The following is a 23,445-nucleotide window of genomic DNA, read 5'->3' on the forward strand; positions in this document are numbered from 1 at the left end:
ATGCTGGCGGATGACACGATGAACTCTGCCGCAAGCGGCGCTGCGGATTTTCAACCGGCAACAGCAACAGACAATAGCGCAGGGAGGAGGCATCGGGCACCATCTCCGGCCAGACTCCAAGAGAGGGCCTCTAAACGAGCCTGTAAAACCTCCTCCAGGCCAACATCTACGGTTTCCAGAGGAGTTACCAGTTGCAAAAGGAAAAAGGAGATTTTAAAGATCACAGTAGAAAAAGAAAACGCGAGTCGCGACGTGGCAGCTGTTCACCCGGATGGTGCTGAAACTGCTGCTGTCAAAGCAAATAGGGCGGATGGTGGAGGAGAAGATACAGATGAGATATTTGATCAGCAAACAGACTCCAAATCTTGTCGCTTGCCTCTTCGCTTGTCGTGCCTTAAATGCGATCCGTCTCAACATTTTGATTCAGGTCGACCAGACTGTGGTGGATCGGCTTCTGTGAAAGGGAAGGCAAAGAATCGGAGCGGGGAGGAAGGGATAGCGTTAGCGGGTAGCCGCAGGGAAAGAAGCGGCGAGTACACGAGCAGTAGGCCGGGTTTAGGTCTGTGGAGGGGGGGATGCTTGCAGACTGAACTCATCCAGTTCCACTTAAACAGGAAATTGAAAAGAAACGGCCACAAGATGCACACCAAAGCAAGCAGCCCGCTTGGCGCTGAGGCCCAGCCGGAGCCTACCACGGAGGCCATAGAGGCGGGGTCCGTGACACAGCAAGAAGATGACTTTCACGACGAGATGGAAAGACTGCTGGAGGAAAATGAAGATCTCAAAGTATGGCTCTACTGACACCTTAAATTTTGCCCACACCGGGTATTAAAATATTTGTTTGACATCATGTTGATAGATGCTAACATTGGTTGACATGCATTATGTCCACGTAGGGATGGCATCACAGACTCATCCAGACTACAACTCTCAGCACGGTGTTTAAAAACAGCACTGCATATGACCATGGCAAACAGGCTGATGTAACACAACTAGGCCTGGTGATTCTACTGGGACACATGTATGGCTACAACACAGCTCAGCCTGTTCCCTACACACACACATTCAGAGCTCTCCTCTGTGTGTGTCCACCCACACAGGAAAAGCAACATGCCCAGTGGCAACTGCAGACTAACCAATAAGCACATCCCACCCAGGCAGACTAACCAATAAGCACATCCCACCCAGGGTTTCATCCATGGCTTCCTGACTGCTTATTGTAAACTTTTTATTTATTGTGATGCCTCATTTTCAGACAGGTATGAACTGCAGTACAAGAGGACTAGGAACATGGTGGGGTGTCAGACGACAGACTGTTAGTGTGATATAGTCAATATAGCCCATTAAGCCCAATTTCACCCATGAACGTATTGCCGTTTTAGGGATGTTTGCAGTTAAATATTTAAGAACGTACCAAGCTGGGAGCTATGCTAGTTAATAGGCTGCATCAGATGGTAAACATTCCCAGTCTGTACTCCTGATAGACTGCAGAGTCTGTGTAGAAATAGACCGGTGCTGTCCGAATCCATAATTGATTGTATCTGATATTGATCTGTAGTGTGAGATTGAGGAGATGCGGACGGAAATGGACGAGATGCGCGACACCTTCTATGAGGAAGACACATGCCAGCTTCAGGAAATGAGGCGAGAGTTGGAACGAGCCAATAAGAACTGCCGGATCCTCCAGTACCGCCTTCGGAAGGCAGAGAGGAAGAGGCTTCGCTACGCCCAGACTGGAGAGATAGACGAGGATCTGCTGAGGAGTCTAGAGCAGGACCTGAAGGTGTGTGTGGGTGTTTGTGTGTGTGTGCTTAGGCAAACTTAGGAAACTTGATATGACTGCGTGAGAGGTTTATGTACGCAATGTATGTGTGTATGCTGCCTCTATGAGACCTTCCTATAAGCATTTATTCTCCATTGTCCGTTAATCTTTTGGATGCAGGTGGCAAAAGATGTGTCTGTCAGACTGCACCATGAGCTGGAGAACGTGGAAGAGAAACGCACAAAGACAGAAGATGAGAATGAGAAACTGAGACAGAAACTCATTGAAGTGGAAGTGACCAAGCAGGCTTTACAGAATGAGCTGGAAAAAGTTAAAGAGGTGAGCACACATGGATGTTTACCTCTCTCTCTCTCTCTCTCACACACACACACAGTTTTTCACTATATTGTCTAACCCTTCCAGTTGTGCTCACATTGCCCTCCAGTGGCATTGGTTGAAATAATCACCTTCTCCTCTCCCTATTGTTTTGTGTTCCACAAGCATGCTAGTGAACAGCGTAATGTAACATGTTTCCTTCTGCGTATCCAGTCTCAGAAGAGAAGAGGAAGTAAGGATGTCCAGAAGTCAGATAAAAAAGCAGCACAAACTCCCACAGAGGTGAGAAATCCCAGAACCTGATCATCACAAGCTTTTGTAGGATTTATTATTGATTAGGTTACCTTAATGCACGTACACAAAAGAAAGGGGGACCCAAGCAAGTAAACATTAAGGTCTACACATTCAGTAATACTTTATGAGCTATGTCGGCCTTGACTATGGTAGCGTCGACTTAGTGTTATCATCCTTCTCTAGAATTACATACAGAGGAAAGATACACAAGGCTAGAACTCCATGGTGCCATTTCTTCCTCCATGTATCCTCCTTCTGATCCCAGGACGACAACGAGGACCTTAAGTGCCAGCTGGCCTTCATCAAGGAAGAGGCGGTCCTGATGAGGAAGAAGACGGCCAAGATAGACAAGGAGAAAGACCGGCTGGAGGCGGAGCTCCAGAAGTACCGCTCCTTCTACGGAGACCTGGACAGCCCCCACCCCAAGGGTGAGGCCGGGGGGCCGCCCACCACCCGGGAGTCTGAGCTGAAGCTCCGCCTACGTCTGGTGGAGGAGGAAGCCAACATCCTCGGGAGGAAGATCGTAGAGCTGGAGGTGAGAAGGAGAGGGAGAGGGAGAGAGGGGAGGAGAGGGGAAGAGATGGACGGAGGGGGGGAAGGGGGAACTCTACTCGATTTATTTTCGAGGTGAAGTTGAATGAATTTGAATCCGAGAATTGTGTTTTGAGAAAGAACGCATTGTGGACGCACACTTGCTTCCGTGTCTCCAGGTCGAAAACCGGGGCCTGAGGGCCGAGCTGGACGACCTGCGAGGGGAGTGTGAGGGGGCAGGGAGCTCCGGGCCAGGAGGGGCAGCGGGCGGATCCTTCATGGGCCGAGGTCAGGGGGAGGCCATGTCGGAGCTGAGGCAGCAGCTGCAGCTGGTGGAGGACGAGGCCGAGCTGCTGAGGAGAAACCTGGCGGATGCCGAAGATCACAACAAGAGGGTGACGGGGGAGCTCAACAAGCTCCGCTTCAAGGCCGGCACCCACGAGGGGGGGGGCAGGCACGGGGGAGGGGCGTCGGGAGGCTTGGATGGAGCCAAGGCAGAGGCACTGCAGGAGGAGCTGAAGACAGCCAGGCTGCAGATCAACGACCTTAGTGGGAAGGTGAGGGTTTTCTTGTCGCTGTTTGCTCCCCAGTTTCTTATTCTGTTCATGCGATTAGCTTTTTATCTTTCATGTTCGTGACTTTAACATGGTCGGGTAAAACAGTTGTTTGACTTGTAGAATGATACCAAGAGATGTAAAGAAACTAAATGTGTAGCCATATGATGCTTAAATAATTCATATTCATAGTCAGTGTGTGCTGTTTTGTTTTGAAACTGCTCCCCATCAGGGTGTATAAATTAGTAACAGCACCACCTAGTGGAAATTTAAAGTATATTACAGGACTGAAAGATTCTCTACACATTCTCTCTCTCCTCTCCCCCTCTTCAGGTGATGCAACTCCAGTACGAGAACCGCGTCCTGCTCTCCAACATGCAGCGATATGACCTGGCCTCCCACCTGGCGCTGAGGGGCGGAGCCAGCCCCCGTGACAGCGACGCAGACAGCGACGCCGGTGGCCCCAGTGGCGGCGGCGGGGGCCGGCGTGAGAGTGACGACGACTCCTCGTCTTCCCGTCTCCAGCCGCCCCACCGCAAGCGCGAGGGCCCCGTCGGGGGCGAGAGCGACTCGGACGAAGTGCGTAATAACAGCAGCGCCCGCTGCCTCACGCCCACCCGGGGGCTGTACACCCCAACCGGACCTGAGGGGGCTGCCTCCTCCTCCCCCGTGGGCATGTCCCGCTTCCTGCCCCGCTGCAGCCCGCGGGACCGCCAGCAGATGATCGACATCCGGATGGAGGCGGAACGTCTGGCCCGCACCATCGACCGCCTGATAGCAGACACGGCCACCATCATCGCCGAGGCACGGGTGTACGTCTCCAACGGCGACCTGTATGGGCGGGGCTCTGCGGGGGGGGAGGAGGACGAGGAAGGAGGGCGGATCAGGGAGCACGAGCTGCTGTATCGCATCAACGCTCAGATGAAGGCTTTCCGGAAGGAGCTGCAGAGCTTTATAGACAGGCTGGAAGTTCCCAAGCTAGAGGACAGGGAGGAGGAACCGCTATCGGTAAATCGTGTGTGTGTGTGTGTGTGTGTGTGTGTGTGTGCGATTGCGTGAGTATGTGTGCATGTGTGCGCGCATGTGTCTTCTTGGGATAGTGGAGATGAAGGCTACCTAGATTGAGTTGGAGGCTAACACACACTCTCTCTTTCTCTCTTTTCCACACTCCCTCATCCCACCTGTTCCTCATCTGTTGTTACTCATACTTCTTTCTTCCTGACCCAGATGTTCCAGCCTATCATTTTACTCATCCTCATACTAGTCCTCTTCTCCTCCCTCTCATATGCCACCATCTTTAAACTGGTCTTTCTTTTTACCCTTTTCTTTGTCCTGTGACACACACTTCCCTCTGTAGTCTAGCCACATCCCTTGTTTATGTCTTTTTAATTTAATTACATTCGTTGCCAAGGTCACCCAAAGCACAGGAAACTCCCCGATTTCTGCAGAAGCCACAGTGAAATACCAGAAACCACACCTCGGTTCAACACTGGAGACTACATTACCCACAATCATTACACACTACTATGTACATCAACCCCCCTTAAAGAGGTAAGTTATTGGAATGTTCCCTTCATGGAAATAAATGATACAAAAAATTCTGTCAAGTACTATCAAGGTATACTATTTGTACTATACAAATTTGGTAGTGATAAGCAAATTATTGTAGTATTAAAGTTAAATGAGTTATGTGGCAAGGGGAAAGTATGAGCCCTTTGGAATTGACCATTTACACCCCCTGTCACTTAAGAGGTTTTGATTGTTTGTTTTCTTGAAATAATATTTTTAGGCAGCACTGTTTAGCAGAAAGTAAGGACTGACTATGAAGCCAATGCGTAGTCCATCAACATGCGTTTGCCTATACATTATAATCTTAAAAATTATAAAATTATAATCTGCTGTAAAATCTGTAGAAGAGTGTAAGAGGTTAGGATTGATAAGGAGTCCCGATTGATTTCCGATTCATGTATATTAAAATGCAATAATCTCATAAAATGTAACATGATAATCACCTTCTTTTTTCCAGAACTGTACATCAATCAATACCACTGTGCTGCATTTATATCCATTAGGTAAGAATGCAATGTTTCAGGTTACCCCTACAACTGTTGCCTTGCATACCATCTCTTGTTTTGTTTTGAGGGGTGTGTGTGTTTGTATGGAGGGAGGGGGTCCACAAAGGTATCCAAACCCGTCCTATGATATCTATTTGAGTCAGCTTGCTGGTAAGCAGGATACAAGATTGTGCAACCTTCATCACCAGAAGCAATGACAGGCACTTGAAGAATTTGTCACTTTTGAACATGAAATATGGATCTTAATAACATCCTAACCGAGCACCCCGCAATTTTGGAGAATGCTTGTCATCTACAGATAAATTGTCGACATTCTTATTATACACTGATTAGCAATCATTTGGGGAAATGATGTGTGACAGGGGATCACAAGACAAAATCTGCCGAGAATCCCAAAGCGGAGTGGCAACAGAGAAGCCCATTGGTTTAGAGACTGTAGCAGCTGAAATAACTATGTAAACACTTTCCCTCTCTCCATAGGGATTTGTAATTATAGACAGGATAGGAGTGACGACTGCCAACCCATAGAGACCCCCAATGCTGGAATAAATTTGACATTATGACATTTGATCCTAACTTCAATGACGACGCCACGTAAATACTGAGGGCCACTATAAAGGCTGGGTGCCCCCCTGGAACAGAAGTTGTTTACCCTGAGCGAAGGCACCTGCTACGGACTTAACCCTACTGCCGGAGCGTGACAGGAGAAGGTCTCTTTAAATCCAATCCGCGGGACTTTACGTAATTTAGCGAAGGCAACCGATAGGGAGGCACGAGCGGGAGGATTTCGCAACAGGGGGTTGACGCGCTACTGTCCGACACGAACCTACGTAAAGGGAGACGCATTTCAGTTAAAGGGAGTCATTGACCACATCCTTCGATATATGCTCACTTTACATTGAAATCCATTACAGAAGGAAGATATTTTACTAAAAGGTAAGAACAGAAGCACAATATAACTATTTTAACTTCAATATTGTTTTGCAAATGTAAAAACGGTATTCAAAAAGTGTGGTAAATTTAGGCTATTTAATCCTTGTCACGAAACACTATAGTTTTGTGCTGAAACATAATTTGAGTTATTCGTTGTGCTTTATAGAAAAAGTAACTAAAGGACAAACAGAAATACTTAACCTTGCAGACATTCCCCTTGATGAATACATCTTTTAATAGGTTATAATTAATGGCCTTCCGACTTTAACGAACAATGCACCTTGCACCTGACTTTTGATATGCAGGTATTTTTACATTGGTAAGGCACACGATGCTTTAGTTATTTAAACTCTGTTTCTATCTCTCCCCTTCTCTACCACTCTTATCTATCTGTACCTCTCGCTCCTTGCTCTCTCTCTTCCTTAGTTTACGATGCATAGTTACACGTTTATAAATATCCCTCCATTCTTACATCATCATGAGGGAGGTACTGGACTTGTACGTGTATATTCGGGTACTTTCGGTGGGGTGAGTCTTCGTATCATATTAGTCGATAGCGAAGACGAGCTCGTTTTGATTTAATGATTGTGATTTATGGGCACTATAAATCAAGGCAAACATTCTTGGATATACATGTCCGAAATAGCCCGCTATCCAAGACGGTGAAAGGTGAGGCGGTTTTCCTGCATACTGCCTTGTGCACTGACCTTATCGATTAGGGTTGACAAATGCGCAATGTGCGCACAGTGAAACGGGAGATGGAGCGGAAGTGCGTCCTTGTTTGTAACATGAACACATCCCAATGACATGATTCTTCCGGGTGATGAGTTTTTTGGTGTTTCTGTTTTGTGATTTTGACGTGTGACAAATGGGGAATGAGTGGGCAAGTGGCTCATGGCTTCGGAATGCCCCCACCTCACAGCTCGTGGTTGTCATTTTCCAAAGTCCAATTGAAAATAACTTTAAAAGCAAAGTAATCAAGAGCAGACCAGTGAAGTATATCATTGCAGCAGCAGGCATAAAGTTACCAAATCTAAATAAATAATTAAATAATGGAACGAGGACAGTTCATCATCATATTTAAGAAACAAAAACAAAACAAAACGACATAGTAGGAGCTTTCTTTATGTCCCCTTGCATTGTTTGTCCTCAATAACCCTTTGTATCCTCCTGTTTCCCTCCTCTCTTTTCTTGCAGTGTTCCTATCTTCTCACCATTGTTCGCCCCTTGACCCTCACGTGACTTCAGACCAGAAGGTCAAACCAAATAGCAGTTGGAGGAAACTGCAAATCAGCCCAAAGGTCAAAGCGGCCCGACATGGCGGCCATCGACCTGCCGCGCGGGCTGGAGCATCGTGGGCAGAGCTGGGGCACAGAGAGGGCGGAGCTTACGGACAGCTTTGACCTGGAGATGCAGGAGTGGGAGGTCCAGCTACAGGACATGCAGATGAAAATAGAAGAGGTGAGGAGATGTTCAGGTGGTTGACAGAAGTCAGGCATGATCTCAGACAGCCGCGCGGCATTGTGCAACACGGGTCATTGACAGGCAATCCCAGATTTGATTGACACATATTGTGATGGACAGCAATGTCACATTAAAACAACACGTCATGTCAGTGAGAAGGGGCAACAGTAGTGCGAACATATTTACATCTCACACCCCTTAGTTGAAACAGTTTTCCATTCAAGTCAAAGGGAACTTCCCTAGAGAGGGTTTAATAGGCTGTGAATGTCTGTGTGTGTGCCCACCCGATAATACACAGTTGGCTGTACGCACCCTGTCTTAGTCCAATGCCCACTCTGGACTAATGATACAGACAAATGTTAACTAGCTAATAAAAATGTGATGTGCTGACAGACAGGCAGAACAGACACGACACACCCCATAATACTGAAAGTAGATACCAATGAATGCATTAGGACTTGGAATGCCAAAGGTAAACATGCTAGCTCAAAATGATATGACATCTGCCAATTATAAAAATAGTCCAGTTGCACAACTGCTTTGTGAAGGTTATGTGACCTGTTTGTTTTGTACAGTAGATTGTAGTGCTTGATTTATCTCATATTAGAAAGTGTTTACAGTGCACACTTAATGGATAGACAGATATTTTCGGGGTCCATACCCCATCTGGCTATGCAGTAATTTATTAGTTTCACCAAGTGTTGTGCTAAACAATATTTTTATGTTTGCTTTATTTTAAATTATAGCTGTACAATGAGGTTCAAGCTCGTAGAGGAGGAAACGACATCACCAGTGAGAAAAACTCCAACGACCTGAACTTTGGTCCACAGCACCAAGGCAACGGCTTCTGTGACCCGCCTGGTTGTCACAGCTACGGCAATAAGGACAGAGCTGTTGGTTCGCCAAATCTCCATAGCAACGGTTACAACTATGCCACCAACGGTTGCAGCTACCCTGTCAATCATCAGAATCGTAGCACTGGATATGCTCACAGCAGTGGGGTGGCGGAGTTTGGAGACTTGTTGCATGACTACCTTGGTCAGGGCCATGGAATGACCCGGAAGAACAGTGGTGCTCCCATCACTGTGAGTACTACAGTTAGTTACATCTCCAAGTTCGCTTCTCATACACAACATCTTCAACATCTAGTAAACCTTGCCTATCGCTGTTTACTGTCAAGGAGAAATTGGATAGGTGTGAGCAATATGGGAGGAGTCTGTCTCATACCTTCTTGGTAGTCAGGAGAAGCCATATCAGCATATTGATTGCACCTAAGGGTTTCTTCAAGTCTGCTGACACAGAAGGGGCACAGTGTAGGGGGTTCTTGTCAAACCTGGTATCCCCATACCCTTCTTCCGAAATAAATCCATACATGTCATGGAAATAGGCATTCCTAGAACTGACACTGCTATCAGCCCAAAATTATAAATCAATATTATTATAAAATAGTATAACAATTATGATAAAAGCAAATTTAAAGTCACATTTCTTGGCTTTCTTTTCTTCTTGACAAGCATGGGAAACAGATGGCCAAAGTGAGCTGGGATCTGCCTGGAGACCTGAATGAGGTCAACGGGAAGCCGGCCAATGAAAGGTAGGAGTGACATATTACAATATCGAACATCTCGAACACACATTTCTGGTCTATACTGTATATCAGTTTAGGCCGCTGAACACATCATTTTATAAACTCACATTTTGAAGAATAGCTAACAAGCTTGGAAACAAATACAATTGATCAGTGCATTGGTGAAATCGATTGTGGTTTTTTATGGAAGTCATGTGTTTCAGGGTTGTTCAGGACAGCATCATGGTAGGGTTTGAGGAGGCTGAAAACAGGAAGAACAAACACTGCAACAAGGAGAACACAGGGGCCAAACCCCCTTTCAGACAGAGAGATGCTCCCCCTGTACCCCCTCGCTCTACCTCCCAGCTCCCCGACTCCCCAGCTCCAGACAGGAAGGTCCATAACTCAGGGGTCCTGGTGGACAGGAAGTGCGGTAGCCCCTCTGTCCTCAGGAAGTTTGGTGCCATGCTTCAGGAGAACGAGGGCAAGACTTTCACTGACACTGGCGTATTGACCAATCTGGTGCCCCAGGAACCCAGGTGCCCCACCCCTGCCTGTCAGCGCAGGAGCCTTGGCGCCGGCAGGACTCCCACTCGTGGCCCCGTCCAAAAATTCCAGGCGGATTCCTCAGTGCTGACAGCAGATATGGACCCTATCCAAGACCCGGCTGCAGCAGGGCCTGTAATAGACTCTCGCAAACAGAGCTACGTGGCAGAGCCGCGGGGCACATCTCTGGCCGGCTATGGCCACCCTAAAGGACCCCAGGCTGGGGCTAAGCCCCAGAGGAGGACCCAGGTGGGTGGAAGCCCCAAGCCCAGACCCAGGGCCTCGAGTGCGGGAGACAGGGACCTGGTCCATGGTCAGAGAGTTAAGAGACATGCACCCCAGCCTGTAGAGCCCAGAGTGGAATACAGGAACCTGGGGGGCTCTCCTGGAACTCAGAGGATCCAGAGGGGAGGGATGCCAGGGAAGGATGGAGGACTTGTAGAACTGCTGGATATGCTGGATATTGAGCATGAGTATAACCCCAGCCCACGAGCTACTGCAGCACTCTCCCCCTACAGACAGGAGACGCAGCAGGTGAGCTCTTTCAAAACTTGTACACAAACATGCCACACACGCACGCACATTTCCATTTGCACGAACACACAGTCCCTTGCCGTCTTGACCTTACTGAATCTGACCATCTTCCTTCAGGCCACTCCTCCTCAGTCGTCCCCGGCAACCCCCAGAAGGAATTTCTGTCGTCCTGCTCGACCCGCCAATCAACGTCCGCCCTCCAGGTGGGCAAGCTGCACCCCTACTTCCAAGATCTCCGCCCCGTGTGGTCCGATGTCTCGGCCCCCAAGCCCACTGGCACACCCGCCGAGCCCCATGACACGAAGCCCAAGTCCTGCCCTGAAGCAGCAGTCCTTCAGCTCCTACCTGCTCCATGCAGAGACTGTCATCATGTGAAAGACACACCACCCCATACTACCTACACCTTCCCCATTCTAAGACATAGTTCATTCGTCATCTCATCCCTTCTTTCTGTAAATATTAAAGAATGTTCTTTATACCAGTCTATAAAAAGTGCTTTAAGAGAATTATGAAAAGTGGTTCACTTTTATGTATATGCAGTGTTTATTTAAATGGACACCAAATAAGTCTTCAGTGTTGCGGTGGCCTTTCCCTTCTGTGCCAAACCTGGTCCTGCTCAATTTTGATTTAATATTTATTTTACTATTAGACTTTATCTGTCTTGTTTTAAAAACAATGTTTCTTCGGATGGCTGTGTTGATGTAGCATGCCCCTATATTTGCGGGTGCATGTCCCTGTATTGAACTTGACCCTTATCATCATGTTGCCTCAGTTTCAAGATGGCCGACAGACGTCTTCAGTTGCACATGCGCTGTTGTAAGCGAAAATCTGTCTATGGTGTGTTTTACTGTATTATTATCAAAGTAACTCATTGGAAACGTTCAAGTAAACTTAGTGAAACATACAGTATATGACTATACAGTGCTTTTTCTGTCATCTTCCTTTCTTGATAATAAAAAACAGTGCTTTGACAAGGCGAGTCTCTCTGTGTACATCTCTCTCTGTGTACATCTCTCTCTGTGTACATCTTCCTCAGTTTTGATAATGGGGTAAATATTTGCCTAAAGGTTTCATCAGGTTAATGAGGTAGCACATGCTACTGCACAAGCACATGTCCTTCTGATATTTGATACAGTAGCCCTGTCAATCCCCCAAAGCAAAAGTCAGGGTTTTCAAGTCACAATGTCACTGATGATAAGCTAAAATCAACACCTTAACACCATCAATGTCATCCCAGGGATTAGATATGAGATGATAATGTACTGTTAACAATATTATAAATTTATTTCTAAATGTAAAGTTATAAGAAACATCTTTCTCTTGCATGTCTGAAAAGTTCTGAATACATTTCTCTTGATGTTGTGTACGAGTTGTGTACAATACTGACAGTGTGTACTGTCAGTATACAAACAGTCAGAGTAAAAAAAAAAAGAACTACACTATCCAAAAACGTAATAAAGGGTTCCATAGGTATCCCTGCTGAGGAACCACATCATATAAGAATCTGTTTTGGCTAGCCATAGCCCTAACCCTAAGCTATAATCATTCCACCAAGTGTATACCATGAACCACAGTAATACAAACATCCTCTGACAGGGACATGTGACTTTTTTTTGGAAGCATTTTCAGCAAGTGCACAGTAACAGGGGCTGTGTCAGTGGGATATATATCGTAGCACATAGTCTCACACCTCTTGGCCTTGTTACCAGGCTATAATGTTCACAGTAACAGAAGTGGGCGGTGGCGTTTGTCTAGACTGTGAGGGGCTCAGCTTTGTTAATTTGTTTTCACGGCCTGAGCTTCTCTCCTACTAAAACTCCAGGAACAACCCTTCTGGCCTCTCCGCCATCTTGTCTGTCGGCTAGCTGTAGGAAGGGAAACGCAGACACTCGCACGCACATACTGTACACACACACACACACAAACACACACACAACATTTCTCATGCTAGGTCTCCCTTCTATGGTAATGAAAAAATATAATGTAACTTTCCTTTTTCTCACTCTCTACCTAGGGCAAAGACTACTTACAGTAGTCTGTATGATATGGTCTTTGCCTATGCCTATGCCTCTTTGTCTTTCTCTTTCAAATGCACACATGCACAAACACACACACGCACGCACACACGCACACACACACACATGTATGCACACGCAGACACACACGCAGATACAGTGTGAAATATTATGTGAGGGTGGTGTGGGTGTACATCAGTCCCTTGGCCCCAGGGCGCCTCGGTCCTGTCACTTGATACCGTGCTGCAATGTTGCACCTCACACCCAAAATAGAAAGCGTGACGTTGTTTTGGTGCCAGAAATCTTAGCCTACTGCTGAGAGAGGTATAAATAAAGAGGAGGGGGAAAGGAGTTGTTTCTCTATCGCCTCCTCGTTCCCTCCCTCCCTCCTTCTTTCTCAATCTCTCTAATTCACTTGGCCACCCTCTCCCTTTTTTTAAGTCTCTGTCTTTATATCTTATCCGAGCAAAGCTTTCATTCATGTTTGATAGCAGTTACCCACCATAATATGTACAGCTATCTCCCTCCTCAGTCCCATCACCTCATTGCCAATCATCTCCCTGCCAGCTTCACATGAACACCTTCCAGGAGCAACATCCCTCAGTCTCTGTAATGTTGCTCTCTCTCTCTCTCTCTCTCTCTCTCTCTCTCTCTCTCTCTCTCTCTCTCTCTCTCTCTCTCTCTCTCTCTCTCTCTCTCTCTCTCTCTCTCTCTCTCTCTCTCTCTCTCTCTCTCTCTCTCTCTCTCTCTCTCTCTATCCTCTTCCTTGACTCTTTCTCATCCAGCTGACCCTCCCCAGCACCCTTGCACGCACCCCAGGTTTCTCGGTCTCGCCCTCTCTCTCTTTCAACTCGGTCTCTGTCTGTGCCTCTCTCTCGCTCCGCCCTGATGTGTGTCTCTGTGGAAATGAGATGCAGGCTCACAGGTTGGCACCTCTCTCTGTTCCTCCAAAGTATTTTAACAAGGCTGCCTGGCAGTCATCAATCACGGCTCCTAATAAAGCCTTCCTGCTGGCTGCTGAAGAGCGAGAGGAACGAGAGAGAGACAGACAGACAGACAGACAGACAGACAGACAGACAGACAGACAGACAGAGAGAGAGAGAAGAAGAGAAATACAAAGAGAGTGAAAGAGAGAGAGAGAGAGAGAGAGAGATGTGAGGGGTGACTCCATCCTCCTCCCTTTTCTGTTTTCCCTCTTCCCTCCTCAGTATCCTCGTCACTGTGACTTCCTTGCTTTCATGTCAACCCTGCTTCTCCCCCGACTTGGACCCCGAGTTCCACAAACTGTCCCCTGTCATCTCACTTTGTGTTTCCCTTCATCGCCATCTTCTCTCCCTCGTCCTCATGAAGGGCACACAGATAGACTGGCGGCCCTGGGCACAGCGTGTTCCCGGGGTGTGCTCTATTCGTGAGCGAGGGAGGCAGTGCCAGGACTAGGATCAGGGGACGCCACATGACTGGGAGAGGGGACCAGGGCAGTGGACAGTCCTTTAACAGCACAGACAGCTGGATGGTAGCCATGGTACTCCTGACGTCAGAGGGGGCCTTTGGCCCTGCCCCCCCCACCGGGTACAAAACTGGGCACATCATAAAATCATTTTTACGTAAGAGTGCTACAGAGTTCGAGAGGTGACCGTGCACATGCCAGCACACAGCCTGACATGTACACTCACACACAACACATGCACAAACACAGGCACCAAAAACACAACACACACATCATTCACAAAACACTTGATCTGGATTCTCAGGTCAAAAGCCCTATTGACGTTTCAACTGTGTGTTTGTGGTATGTTGACCTTTTCCACATTGTTGAAAGTTGAAAGTACACACAACTTGACTCAAGTACATGTGCTTGTGTTCGGTGATGATGTCAGAAAACTCCCTGGCCAATGAGAAGAGATCATAAAAGTTAAAGCATGTGTCAGGACGACATTACCAAACGAGTAGTGGCTGGTCCAGTCAGAAATAACACCGAATTAAGGATTTCTAAATGCCAATGAGTAGCCATGAATTCTCAGTTGAAGCCCTTAAAGTGAGAACATATCTAGATTACGTGGGTTTCCAAAGTGATCTATGCTCAGCTGTCCTGCAGTCCCAGGAGACACGTGTGGTGTTGTCACTCTGGGAGACCTGCTGAGGTCAAGTCAGCCAAGCAGCAGCAGGTGCTGCAGTATAGGACACTATAGCATGTGTCCTATAAGACAATAGCGTGAATACAGCCCTATTACATGACCCATTTCTTGCATTTTTCGTCATTTTTACGTCTTTAATCATTCTTTAATCATATAGTGATTCTTTAATGGTCTTCACTGGACTACTTCAATGAAGTGTTGCCCAGAACAGACCTGGGTCTTTAGTGGTATAGGGAAGCACATGGTCTCCACATGGTCTTCACATGGTCTCCACATGGTCTCCACATGGTCTCCATGTGCTCATGAGCAGTACTCTTCACTTTCCTCCCAACCTAAAAGAGGTTCAGGTGCCAGTGAGGTCTCTAGGAAGAACTTCCAGGTAGAGGTGTATCTCTCACTCCTTCCTGTCCTCTTCAGCTCTGTCCACCTGTCGCTTTTTTGGTTTGTCCCCCTCTTTCTCTCCCCCCCCCCCTAGCATGTGTCAGTCTGCTACTGTAAACTTCTCAAAATAGATATTTAACTACCACTTAAACGTGTTTGAGTGTGTGGTGTGTGGACGTGTGTGTGGGTGTGCACGTGTGTGTGGGTGTGCACGTGTGTGTGGGTGTGGACGTGTGTGTGTGTGCGTGTGGATGGGCGATGGACAGGACCACCCTGCTCCACAGTTTCAACTCAAAGTCCTGAACTGAATCAATTTAACAACTTGTTCAATACCTTGTACACATGGAATGTTTTCTCTTGTGAAATATATACCAGTCCATGGAAGTTTGAGATGTTCGACACAACAGACATTTCAAGATGCTATCAGTTCAGTTACACTGTTTGCATTTCTACTCTCTGCTACAAGATCCTTTACTTCTCTCCATGCGCACCTCTGCTGGACATGCGTAAAGCTTGCTTCATGTTAAAAACATGACTTCCTACAGTATTTGTTGATATGATGCTAAGGCCACTGCAAAGAACAAGGGCAGACCGCAATGTATCCTTCACTCTGCTGAGAGGGTGAGCCTCTGCAGCCTGCCATCCCTCCAGGACCTGCCTGCTTCTGGGACCTTCCTACTTCAGGCTGGAAGATTGTGTCCGACCCCTTCCACCCTGGACACAAACTCTTAACCCCTCCCCTCTGGAAGTCCTTCAGGACCAACATCTTGTGGCACAGGTTTCTTCTCAACTGCAGTTGGCGTCATCAACAAGACACTATCTGTTACAGTTCTTACATGCACTCTTTTATACGTCTGTCTTTTGTACCTTTTGTTACTGTTTTGTTGCACATTTGCACTTTGTACTTGTCTCACTGTGCATTTACTGTTATCACTGTATGTTAATTATTATCATTTTGTTTACTGAAATCACTACATGTTTACTGAAATCACTACATGTTTATGGTTATCTCCATCTGTTTACTATTATCACTATGGCCCAGTTTCCCAGACATGTATTATTAAACTTAGCCCTAAAGTAGGAGAAAAATGTAATCCAGGACTAGGCTTCATCCATGTCTGGGGAAATGGGATGTTTATTGTTAAGCCCCATCAGAACAAAGCAAAGTCCTTGTTTATCTAAACTTACTTGGCAATAAACCTGTTTCTGAAGTGTTCAACTGAAATACAAATTTAAGATTATACAGTAACAATCCTATTGCTTTGGCAAACCGTTTCCGATCATAGACAAGTTACATTTCTCTACTTGGGCAGGTTTGTCAAACCCCTGCAGCCGTTAAACTGGGCCAGTGGCATCGTCTAACTCAGTCCACAGTCCGTCTGTCCAACCTGTCAGAGGGTCCAAGTGAGGCCACTGAGGTGTCTGACACCAACACCTAGTGACGACAGTCGTTTTGGACATCGGTGACCTCACAATACTGACCAGGCTCCGTCAAGGGCGCCCCGGAAGACCTTCACAATCTCAGAGTGCTTCATCAAAATAGAAGGAAGCCAAAAAAGCCCCTTTGAAATGGGATCTGTTGATATCGTCTTTCAAAACAAGCCTCGGACGCACTCTCGTGTCTGCTTGAAAGAGGTGTCCATAATAGTGGACCACTTACTAACGTGTGACGAAAGATGATCCAATTTAGTTTCATTTGAGGAGTTGTCTGGGAAGGTCTGCTCACATGGGGGTCTGGTCACGACGCAGGAAGACACAAATATAAACATAGATCACAGAACATAGATGTATAGTGGGGTGAGTGGACAGTGGAGACGTCAGTATCCCAGCTCATAGGAGCACTGAAAGGCTGGTATGGGACCGTTGTTTGAATAACGAGGACCAAATGGGAGACTACTGGTTTTTGGTCATTGTTTAAGCTCATTCTAGAAGTTGTTAAGCCTTTGTATTGTTGCTATGGGCCAGCACATGAAAGAAACCATTTCTAGATCATCCCTTCATGTTGGTCAATCATTAGTCAAATGAGTTGTGGTTTAAATCAACTTTCAAGATTGCAACTGAGCAGGAATACAACTTTTGATTAAAGGCAGGGAAGGTCATGTTTTTGGTGAAGCACCTTTTGCTGAAATAAACTTCACATCCTGCTAGAAAAAAAGCATAACATGCTCTGACAATGCTTGGACGATGCTGGGGCCGAATGTAATGATTGGATGGGCTACTTGCCTGTCTACCTACCTGCCTACCTGCCTGCCTGCCTGCCTGCCTGCCTGCCTGCCTGCCTGCCTGTCTGTCTGCCTGCCTGCCTGCCTGCCTGCCTGCCTGCCTGCCTGCCTGCCTGCCTGCCTGCCTGCCTGCCTACCTACCTACCTACCTACCTGCCTACCTACCTGCCTACCTACCTACCTACCTACCTACCTACCTACCTACCTAATTTAGCAAAACTTACTAACCCTGCCATCAAGCCTTTAGCTTAACCTGAATTGTTCATGACTGAACAATTCAAACCAGCATACATTACTCGATTAAAGCACATAATCAAATACGTCAAATTTAATTTATCCATGAACATGACCTCGATAATGGTGTCATGCTGATCTTGCATTTGATTTAATTCCCACCTGCTGTTAATGCCAACAGTTGGCTTGGCGCAGCTACAGAGTCTATGAGGTTTATTGCTGTGATATACGTATGTCTGCTGTTGGGATAGTGGAGAGTGGAGACATCCAGACCCTCCTCTGGTTCTGGCGCTGGACCAGCTGAGTGACCTGCCTGGACCCGTTTGACCTCACCCAGAGGAAGACAGTTGTGTCTATGAAGAAAACCGAGGATTAGCAGTCCATTAATCGTAGTTCCTGATTGATCCTAGCTTTTACAGGCAGCCGAAAATGTTCCACTGGGTATTGGACCGAGTCCGATTTTATCGTCGTTATCTCATGTGGTGATTGTTTTAGCACTTGCTGACAGCCAAGCATCATGGGTTGTGGGTACCAATTTCTCTCACCACCAAAAAAACTTTAGGTGCCTGAAAAAAGGCACACGTTGATCCAGTCAACCATTAGAGATGGTCATGAGACTCCGCTGTACCAGCAGGGGTCCTGACAACTGAAAATGGATCTCCCTCACACTTTCCCTCTCTCTCCTTTTCACTCCTCCCTTGATAACAATGTCTACTGTACATCTGTCATTTGCAGTGTAACAATCTTCTCTTCTACTATATGCATACACACAACTTCCTCCATTCTCCAGCAACCAAAGTAAGAAAGAAGATGCAATTAACTGGAAATGACGACAATACACCGTACACATTCTGTCCTTGGAAATGTGGAATACCTGTACATAATGGCACCATCGTAGCAGAACTGTACCATTGTACAGTGACCTGTACCAGAGGGAGCTAGTGCACAGAAAGACTGATGATTTCAGCGGGTGAGATTTGAGAGTTATTAATGGTTCTGAAGGCACCCGCCGTGGTCACTGACATACCAGAGGTATTAATGGTGTTAGGCCGATGATGGTGGCTGTTGAATGAGGTCATTTCTGGCTCCCGGAGTGTGTGAGACTCTCAGTCTGTGCTTGTCACCCTGTCTGGCTCATCCTGTCCCGCCACTAGAAATACACACATGCATGCACATTACAGAATAAACAATCACCTCCCTGTTCGAGAACTATAGCCACAAGGTCACAACTTATACGGTAGACATGAAAACAACACTGCCTTCTGAATTCCGGGGCGGTGAGGGATCGGCTGCGATCCTACTATTCCTGTAGCGATTGGGCTATGTATGTGTGTGTGTGTGTGTGTGTGAGTATGATCTCTGATGTCCCTCGTACACCGTACGTTGTGTTCGTTAACAGAGGTCAGACAGAGGTGCCTGTGTTCTTGCAGGCCCACCATACAACTCAAAAATGGACCATGCACTGACAGGGGAATAACAGATGTTGTGGCCGTTGGCTGCACATCTCAGGGACGTGGGACACAGATGCAGGCCCCTGGTGCTGATCTGTGCTAGTCTGAGGCAGGGACACAAGCTGGCAGCTTGCAGGCATGCCCTGGAAAAGTGCTAGGCAGCTGTCTCAGGCAGTTTGAAAGTATGGTGATGATGCTAAGTGAATCTAAAAGATTGTAATTAATGTACTGTATTCTGTAAAATAGAAAGTGTGTGTGTGTGTTTGTACCCTGAGCTAATGGTCATTTTTGCAGGATGAAAGATAAGTACAGGGTAACTTAAATCCTTATGCGTGTGTCTATGTTGTATGAGTCTCTGACTAATATGGCTGTACAGTATAGGGGGGACTGTTTTGGGAGAGTTGTGTCTGCCTACATGCGTTTCACTGCTGTCTCCCATCTGTCTGCCTCCAGCTACGAATGACCGACTTCCTCGAACCTACATCTGCTGAACTCTTTCACCTCATTCTCTAGTCCTCCTCCCTCCCTCCCTCTTTCTCTTTCCATTCTTTTCCTTTACATTATTTAATTTACTTCACAAATGTGTTCTTCCTTTTTCAGATAGATCACTTGATCAATCCCTCATTCTCCCTCTCCCTGATTACTGTACAGTGACTTTATGTCTCTCACTCTGTCACATTGGCATCATGTGACCCCATGTATCGCATCTATATGTGTCCCCCACTTGAAATGGCTACTTGACACATACAATATAAATCTGTATGTACCATCTAAATACAGTATGTGTGGGGGTATGGCATATCCATCTAAATATGACTCATAGACAGCCACCAATGTGTCTCATGATATATAAGTTGTGCTTCACAGAAGGTGTGTGTGTGTAGCTGCTTTGCTTCATGGACCCCTGACATGGGCAGACATAAGAATAGCATGTACAATGAGTGCATCAGGTATAAGAATAAAAATACAACAAAATAACAACAGACTTATTGGTTTAATAGTGGCACATTTATCATGTTTCCAAATAGACAAGCCAGAGAGTAAAAGTAAAAAGAAAAGCAGGAAACACCCACCCACATGACCACTGAGAGCTTCAGAGATTCATACAATTTTATGAATGGCAAATGACAGAATATATTTTAATGTTAAGATTATAGAGGTTTTTCTCATCTAAGTTTTTCTTGTGCATTGGAAGTATGCTTATAGTACTCTCTAATGGGAATACAGGCACACTGTGCAGCATTCATACCAAAGCAATGCAACACTCTGCTAAAGAGTTGAGTCAGATGGCTGAGTGGCGAGGGAGTCGGGCTAGTAATCTGAAGGTTGCCAGTTCGATTCCCAGCCATGCACGTTGTGTCCTTGGGCAAGGCACTTCACCCTACTTGCCTCGGGGGGAATGTCCCTGTACTTACTGTAAGTCGCTCTGGATAAGAGCGTCTGCTAAATGACTAAATGTAAATGTAAAGATAGGCTACTTAACCTTAACATTCCCTCAAGTAACAAAATCAACACAATTAAATGAATAAAACACAAACAAAAGGAGTTTAATGGCTTTAAAGACGTTAAAATAGTCATCACAATAAGACATATCCATTCAAATAATTCCAATGACTTATGAACATTCAAAATGCAAACAACTCAAGTCACTTTCTGAATTCAGTAGCATCCTCCTGCAATATACTGCAAACAAAACTGATCGGAATTTCTACCAGTTCAGTTTCTGCATCTCTCACTAACACTGCCACATTATCAAGCAGACTTTTGACACCTCAAAGTACACACTTACAGCAAAAACTGCATGACTACTGAAGATGCAGAGGTGCTTTTTGTCATCAGTCAAACTAAAATGAAAAAGCTTCCCTACACATTATTCATAACAAATAAGACTAAGACATTGCCATGCTAAATGAAAGACCTGTTTGTGGTAGTGGTTTTTGAGGTTGGTGAACTGCAGGTGCTACACATTACTCTGCAGGCAGTAAGGTTACTGATGGTGGGTCCAACATCCCCTTAACTGTCTTGTTTCTCCATTGAGGCTTTTTCGCTAGGCTGACTGTAGTACAGTGACTGAACATGATCTAGTGTGGTGGATTGTCTGTTGTTTAGTTTCAGTCAGACCTCAGTCACCGTACACTGACCATCAGGGCTGCGTGAGCGAGCACTAACGCTGGAGAAGCTACCATCAGGAGGGGGGCTCTCGGGCTGGCTCTCCCTCAACTGCGACTGTGGCTCTCCGTGTCTTTGTTCCTGCCCCCCAAACTCCACTCTCCCCCTCTGCCTTCCCCGGCCCTCCACCTCCTCATCCTCGCTGCTACAAGATACCGATTCATGCACGTGGCTGGCTTGAGAGGCAGTCTCCACTTCCTCCTCCTCGCCACCTTCTGGTTGGCTGATGAGGAGCTGGGATAGTGAGTCTTCCAGGGAGGGGCGCAAGGGGGAGGCAGCAAAGACCTGATTGCCCCCCAGAACCGTTGGGGGTCGGACATATGTAGGGGGAACCAGAGTGCCGGAGCTCCTCCGCACCTGTGACCGTGCCGTCACATCGGCGCCGTCGACCAAACTCCCCCGCTCTGTACGCCCTGCAGCCCCCCCCGATGTCACGGCCGGGAGGGGGTCAGGCTCCAGTCTGAGCCCGGCAACGCCCTTCTTGGGAATGTTCACCACGTCCCGCTTCATGCGTCGCCGGCGTCCGTGCTCATTGCGCCGATACTGCACCATGTTCTCCAGGTCAACCACGTACAGGAAGCCGGCAATCAGCATCTCCACGCTCTTTCTGCCCTTGGCGAAGGATTCCTCCAGGTCACGGCTGGTGCGCTCGTCGTACTGCCACCAGCCGTTCCTCCCCTCGTAGTACCAGGCGTGGCCGGCCTCCCCCACGCCACCGTGGTCACCTCTCCCCCCTCCAGCCACTGCCTTCAGCTCCTCTGGCGACAGCAGGGTGGGACGCTCCAGGAAGTCCTCGGGCACTTCCTGTCTGCAGAGGGCGCAGCGCTTGCTGTGCCAGGAGGCGCCCTTCACACACAGGAAACAGAAGATGTGGGTGCAGGGGAGGCGTACAGGGTGAATGCAGCTCTGGAGGCAGATGGCACACTCTGGGACAGATGTAGCTGAGGGGCAGAGGGAGGGGGTTGAGTCTGTGCTGGTGTCTCCCCTGGCTTCCATCACTTTAGCAGCAGAGAAAGAGTTTGCAGGGGGGTCCACCTCACCACAGTTCACCATGCTAAAGGAGGAAGACAAGCAGTGTTATGCAGGTGTGCACATACTCTTCACAGAATTGCTCACTCAATTGGTATAATGAGTTTACACCATACTTTGTTATTTAATGGTGTATTGCTCTCAATTAATGTAGCAATGTAGACAAACACATATATATCAAAACCGATGTAGGGGGGGATTTACACCTGCATGCGACCACTTGTCAAGTGGCACTTGATCTACAGTGAAATGCTCTACAAAGTGCTGAACTAAAGCCTACACCCATCCTCTTGGTTGAGTAATGACATATTGTTAAATCAGCTGACTTTCACAACAACCAAAACTGTTCACAGTGTATCAGATCTTACATTACGTCTTACATCATTGCTCTTATTATAGGGTTATATTAACCAATAGTACACGAGCCAGCTTTCAAACGACTTGGCATGTAGAGTTAGTTGCTCCTGTAGCGTAACTTATACATAGGCTACCTAATTTTGTTTTTAGAATGTACAACTGCACTTTTCGCATTTGGCGAAGCTACTGTACAACACACAATGTATTACGCAGGGAGCAGAACGTTTGACCTTTTTAAGGTCTATCGCTGATGAGAGCTTAACCAGAGAGAGTACACAGGCTACGTTAAAATCTTTGTAATTACATAAATTACATAAATTAATAGTGAAAACATTACGTTTTTAGCTTGGCAATGTGTGACACCCCTATTAGCCTACGTTTGTTATGAGTGTCACGCTAATGTTGATACGGCTAATCCTGGCCTAGTCTAGCTGTAGCTGGTCAGGTAGAATGGGCAGCTACCACCACTGCTCGCGTCCAATCACTTGCCTTTCTGTATCTGGTTCCATTGGTACTTGAATAAAATCCGCTTAGACAAACATTTCGAAGATATTTGTTGTTATATCTTTAGCGTGCTACTACTGCAGAGGTCGGCGAGTATGCACACCTTAGGCTATCCATGGAAGATCGCATCTGCCAGATAATAAGCTTAGGTAGCAATAACAACAACAATCATCAAGAGGTAGCAGCCAGTTCAGTAAGCGGTACTAGTAGGCTACTGTGAAGGTTTTTTTTCAAGCTAGGCGGATGCTGCCCTCTGCCGGTCGAATAGAATCACAACATGTGAGACACCTACACCCTGTGTGCTGTGCGGAAAGCAGAACGTAGCTCTGGTTTCCTACTGGACAAACCAATC

General features: G+C 46.8%; 3 protein-coding genes across 4 annotated transcripts; 2 read left to right on the forward strand and 1 right to left on the reverse strand.

The window, feature by feature from the left end:
* Window positions 1-4,841, forward strand: LOC136947194 (microtubule cross-linking factor 3-like). Its single transcript, XM_067241093.1, has 8 exons — window positions 1-786; window positions 1,559-1,783; window positions 1,943-2,101; window positions 2,312-2,380; window positions 2,658-2,927; window positions 3,103-3,480; window positions 3,811-4,485; window positions 4,705-4,841. Exons 1-8 carry the CDS (start codon window positions 1-3, stop codon window positions 4,813-4,815), a joined length of 2,673 nt encoding a protein of 890 aa, XP_067097194.1. The 3' UTR covers window positions 4,816-4,841.
* A 1,371-nt stretch (window positions 4,842-6,212) lies between these two features.
* On the forward strand, window positions 6,213-11,570 carry LOC136947752 (uncharacterized protein KIAA0408-like). Its single transcript, XM_067241924.1, has 6 exons — window positions 6,213-6,488; window positions 7,683-7,946; window positions 8,696-9,034; window positions 9,464-9,543; window positions 9,741-10,596; window positions 10,714-11,570. The coding sequence occupies exons 2-6, from the start codon at window positions 7,803-7,805 to the stop codon at window positions 10,969-10,971; spliced, it is 1,677 nt and encodes a 558-aa protein (XP_067098025.1). The 5' UTR covers window positions 6,213-6,488; window positions 7,683-7,802; the 3' UTR covers window positions 10,972-11,570.
* Window positions 11,571-20,444: 8,874 nt separating this feature from the next.
* On the reverse strand, window positions 20,445-23,232 carry LOC136947842 (E3 ubiquitin-protein ligase rnf146-like). 2 transcript variants are annotated; one of them, XM_067242059.1, is made up of 2 exons: window positions 23,079-23,232; window positions 20,445-22,257 (listed from the first exon to the last, which is right to left on the reverse strand). In XM_067242059.1, the coding sequence occupies exons 1-2, from the start codon at window positions 23,096-23,098 to the stop codon at window positions 21,150-21,152; spliced, it is 1,128 nt and encodes a 375-aa protein (XP_067098160.1). In that variant the 5' UTR covers window positions 23,099-23,232; the 3' UTR covers window positions 20,445-21,149. The 2 variants fall into 2 exon arrangements, with proteins under 2 accessions (XP_067098160.1, XP_067098161.1); XM_067242060.1 differs by having other exon boundaries at window positions 23,197-23,214.
* Window positions 23,233-23,445: the final 213 nt, after the last annotated feature.

Source organism: Osmerus mordax, chromosome 8, assembly GCF_038355195.1.
Source record: "Osmerus mordax isolate fOsmMor3 chromosome 8, fOsmMor3.pri, whole genome shotgun sequence".
Lineage (NCBI taxonomy): Eukaryota > Metazoa > Chordata > Actinopteri > Osmeriformes > Osmeridae > Osmerus > Osmerus mordax.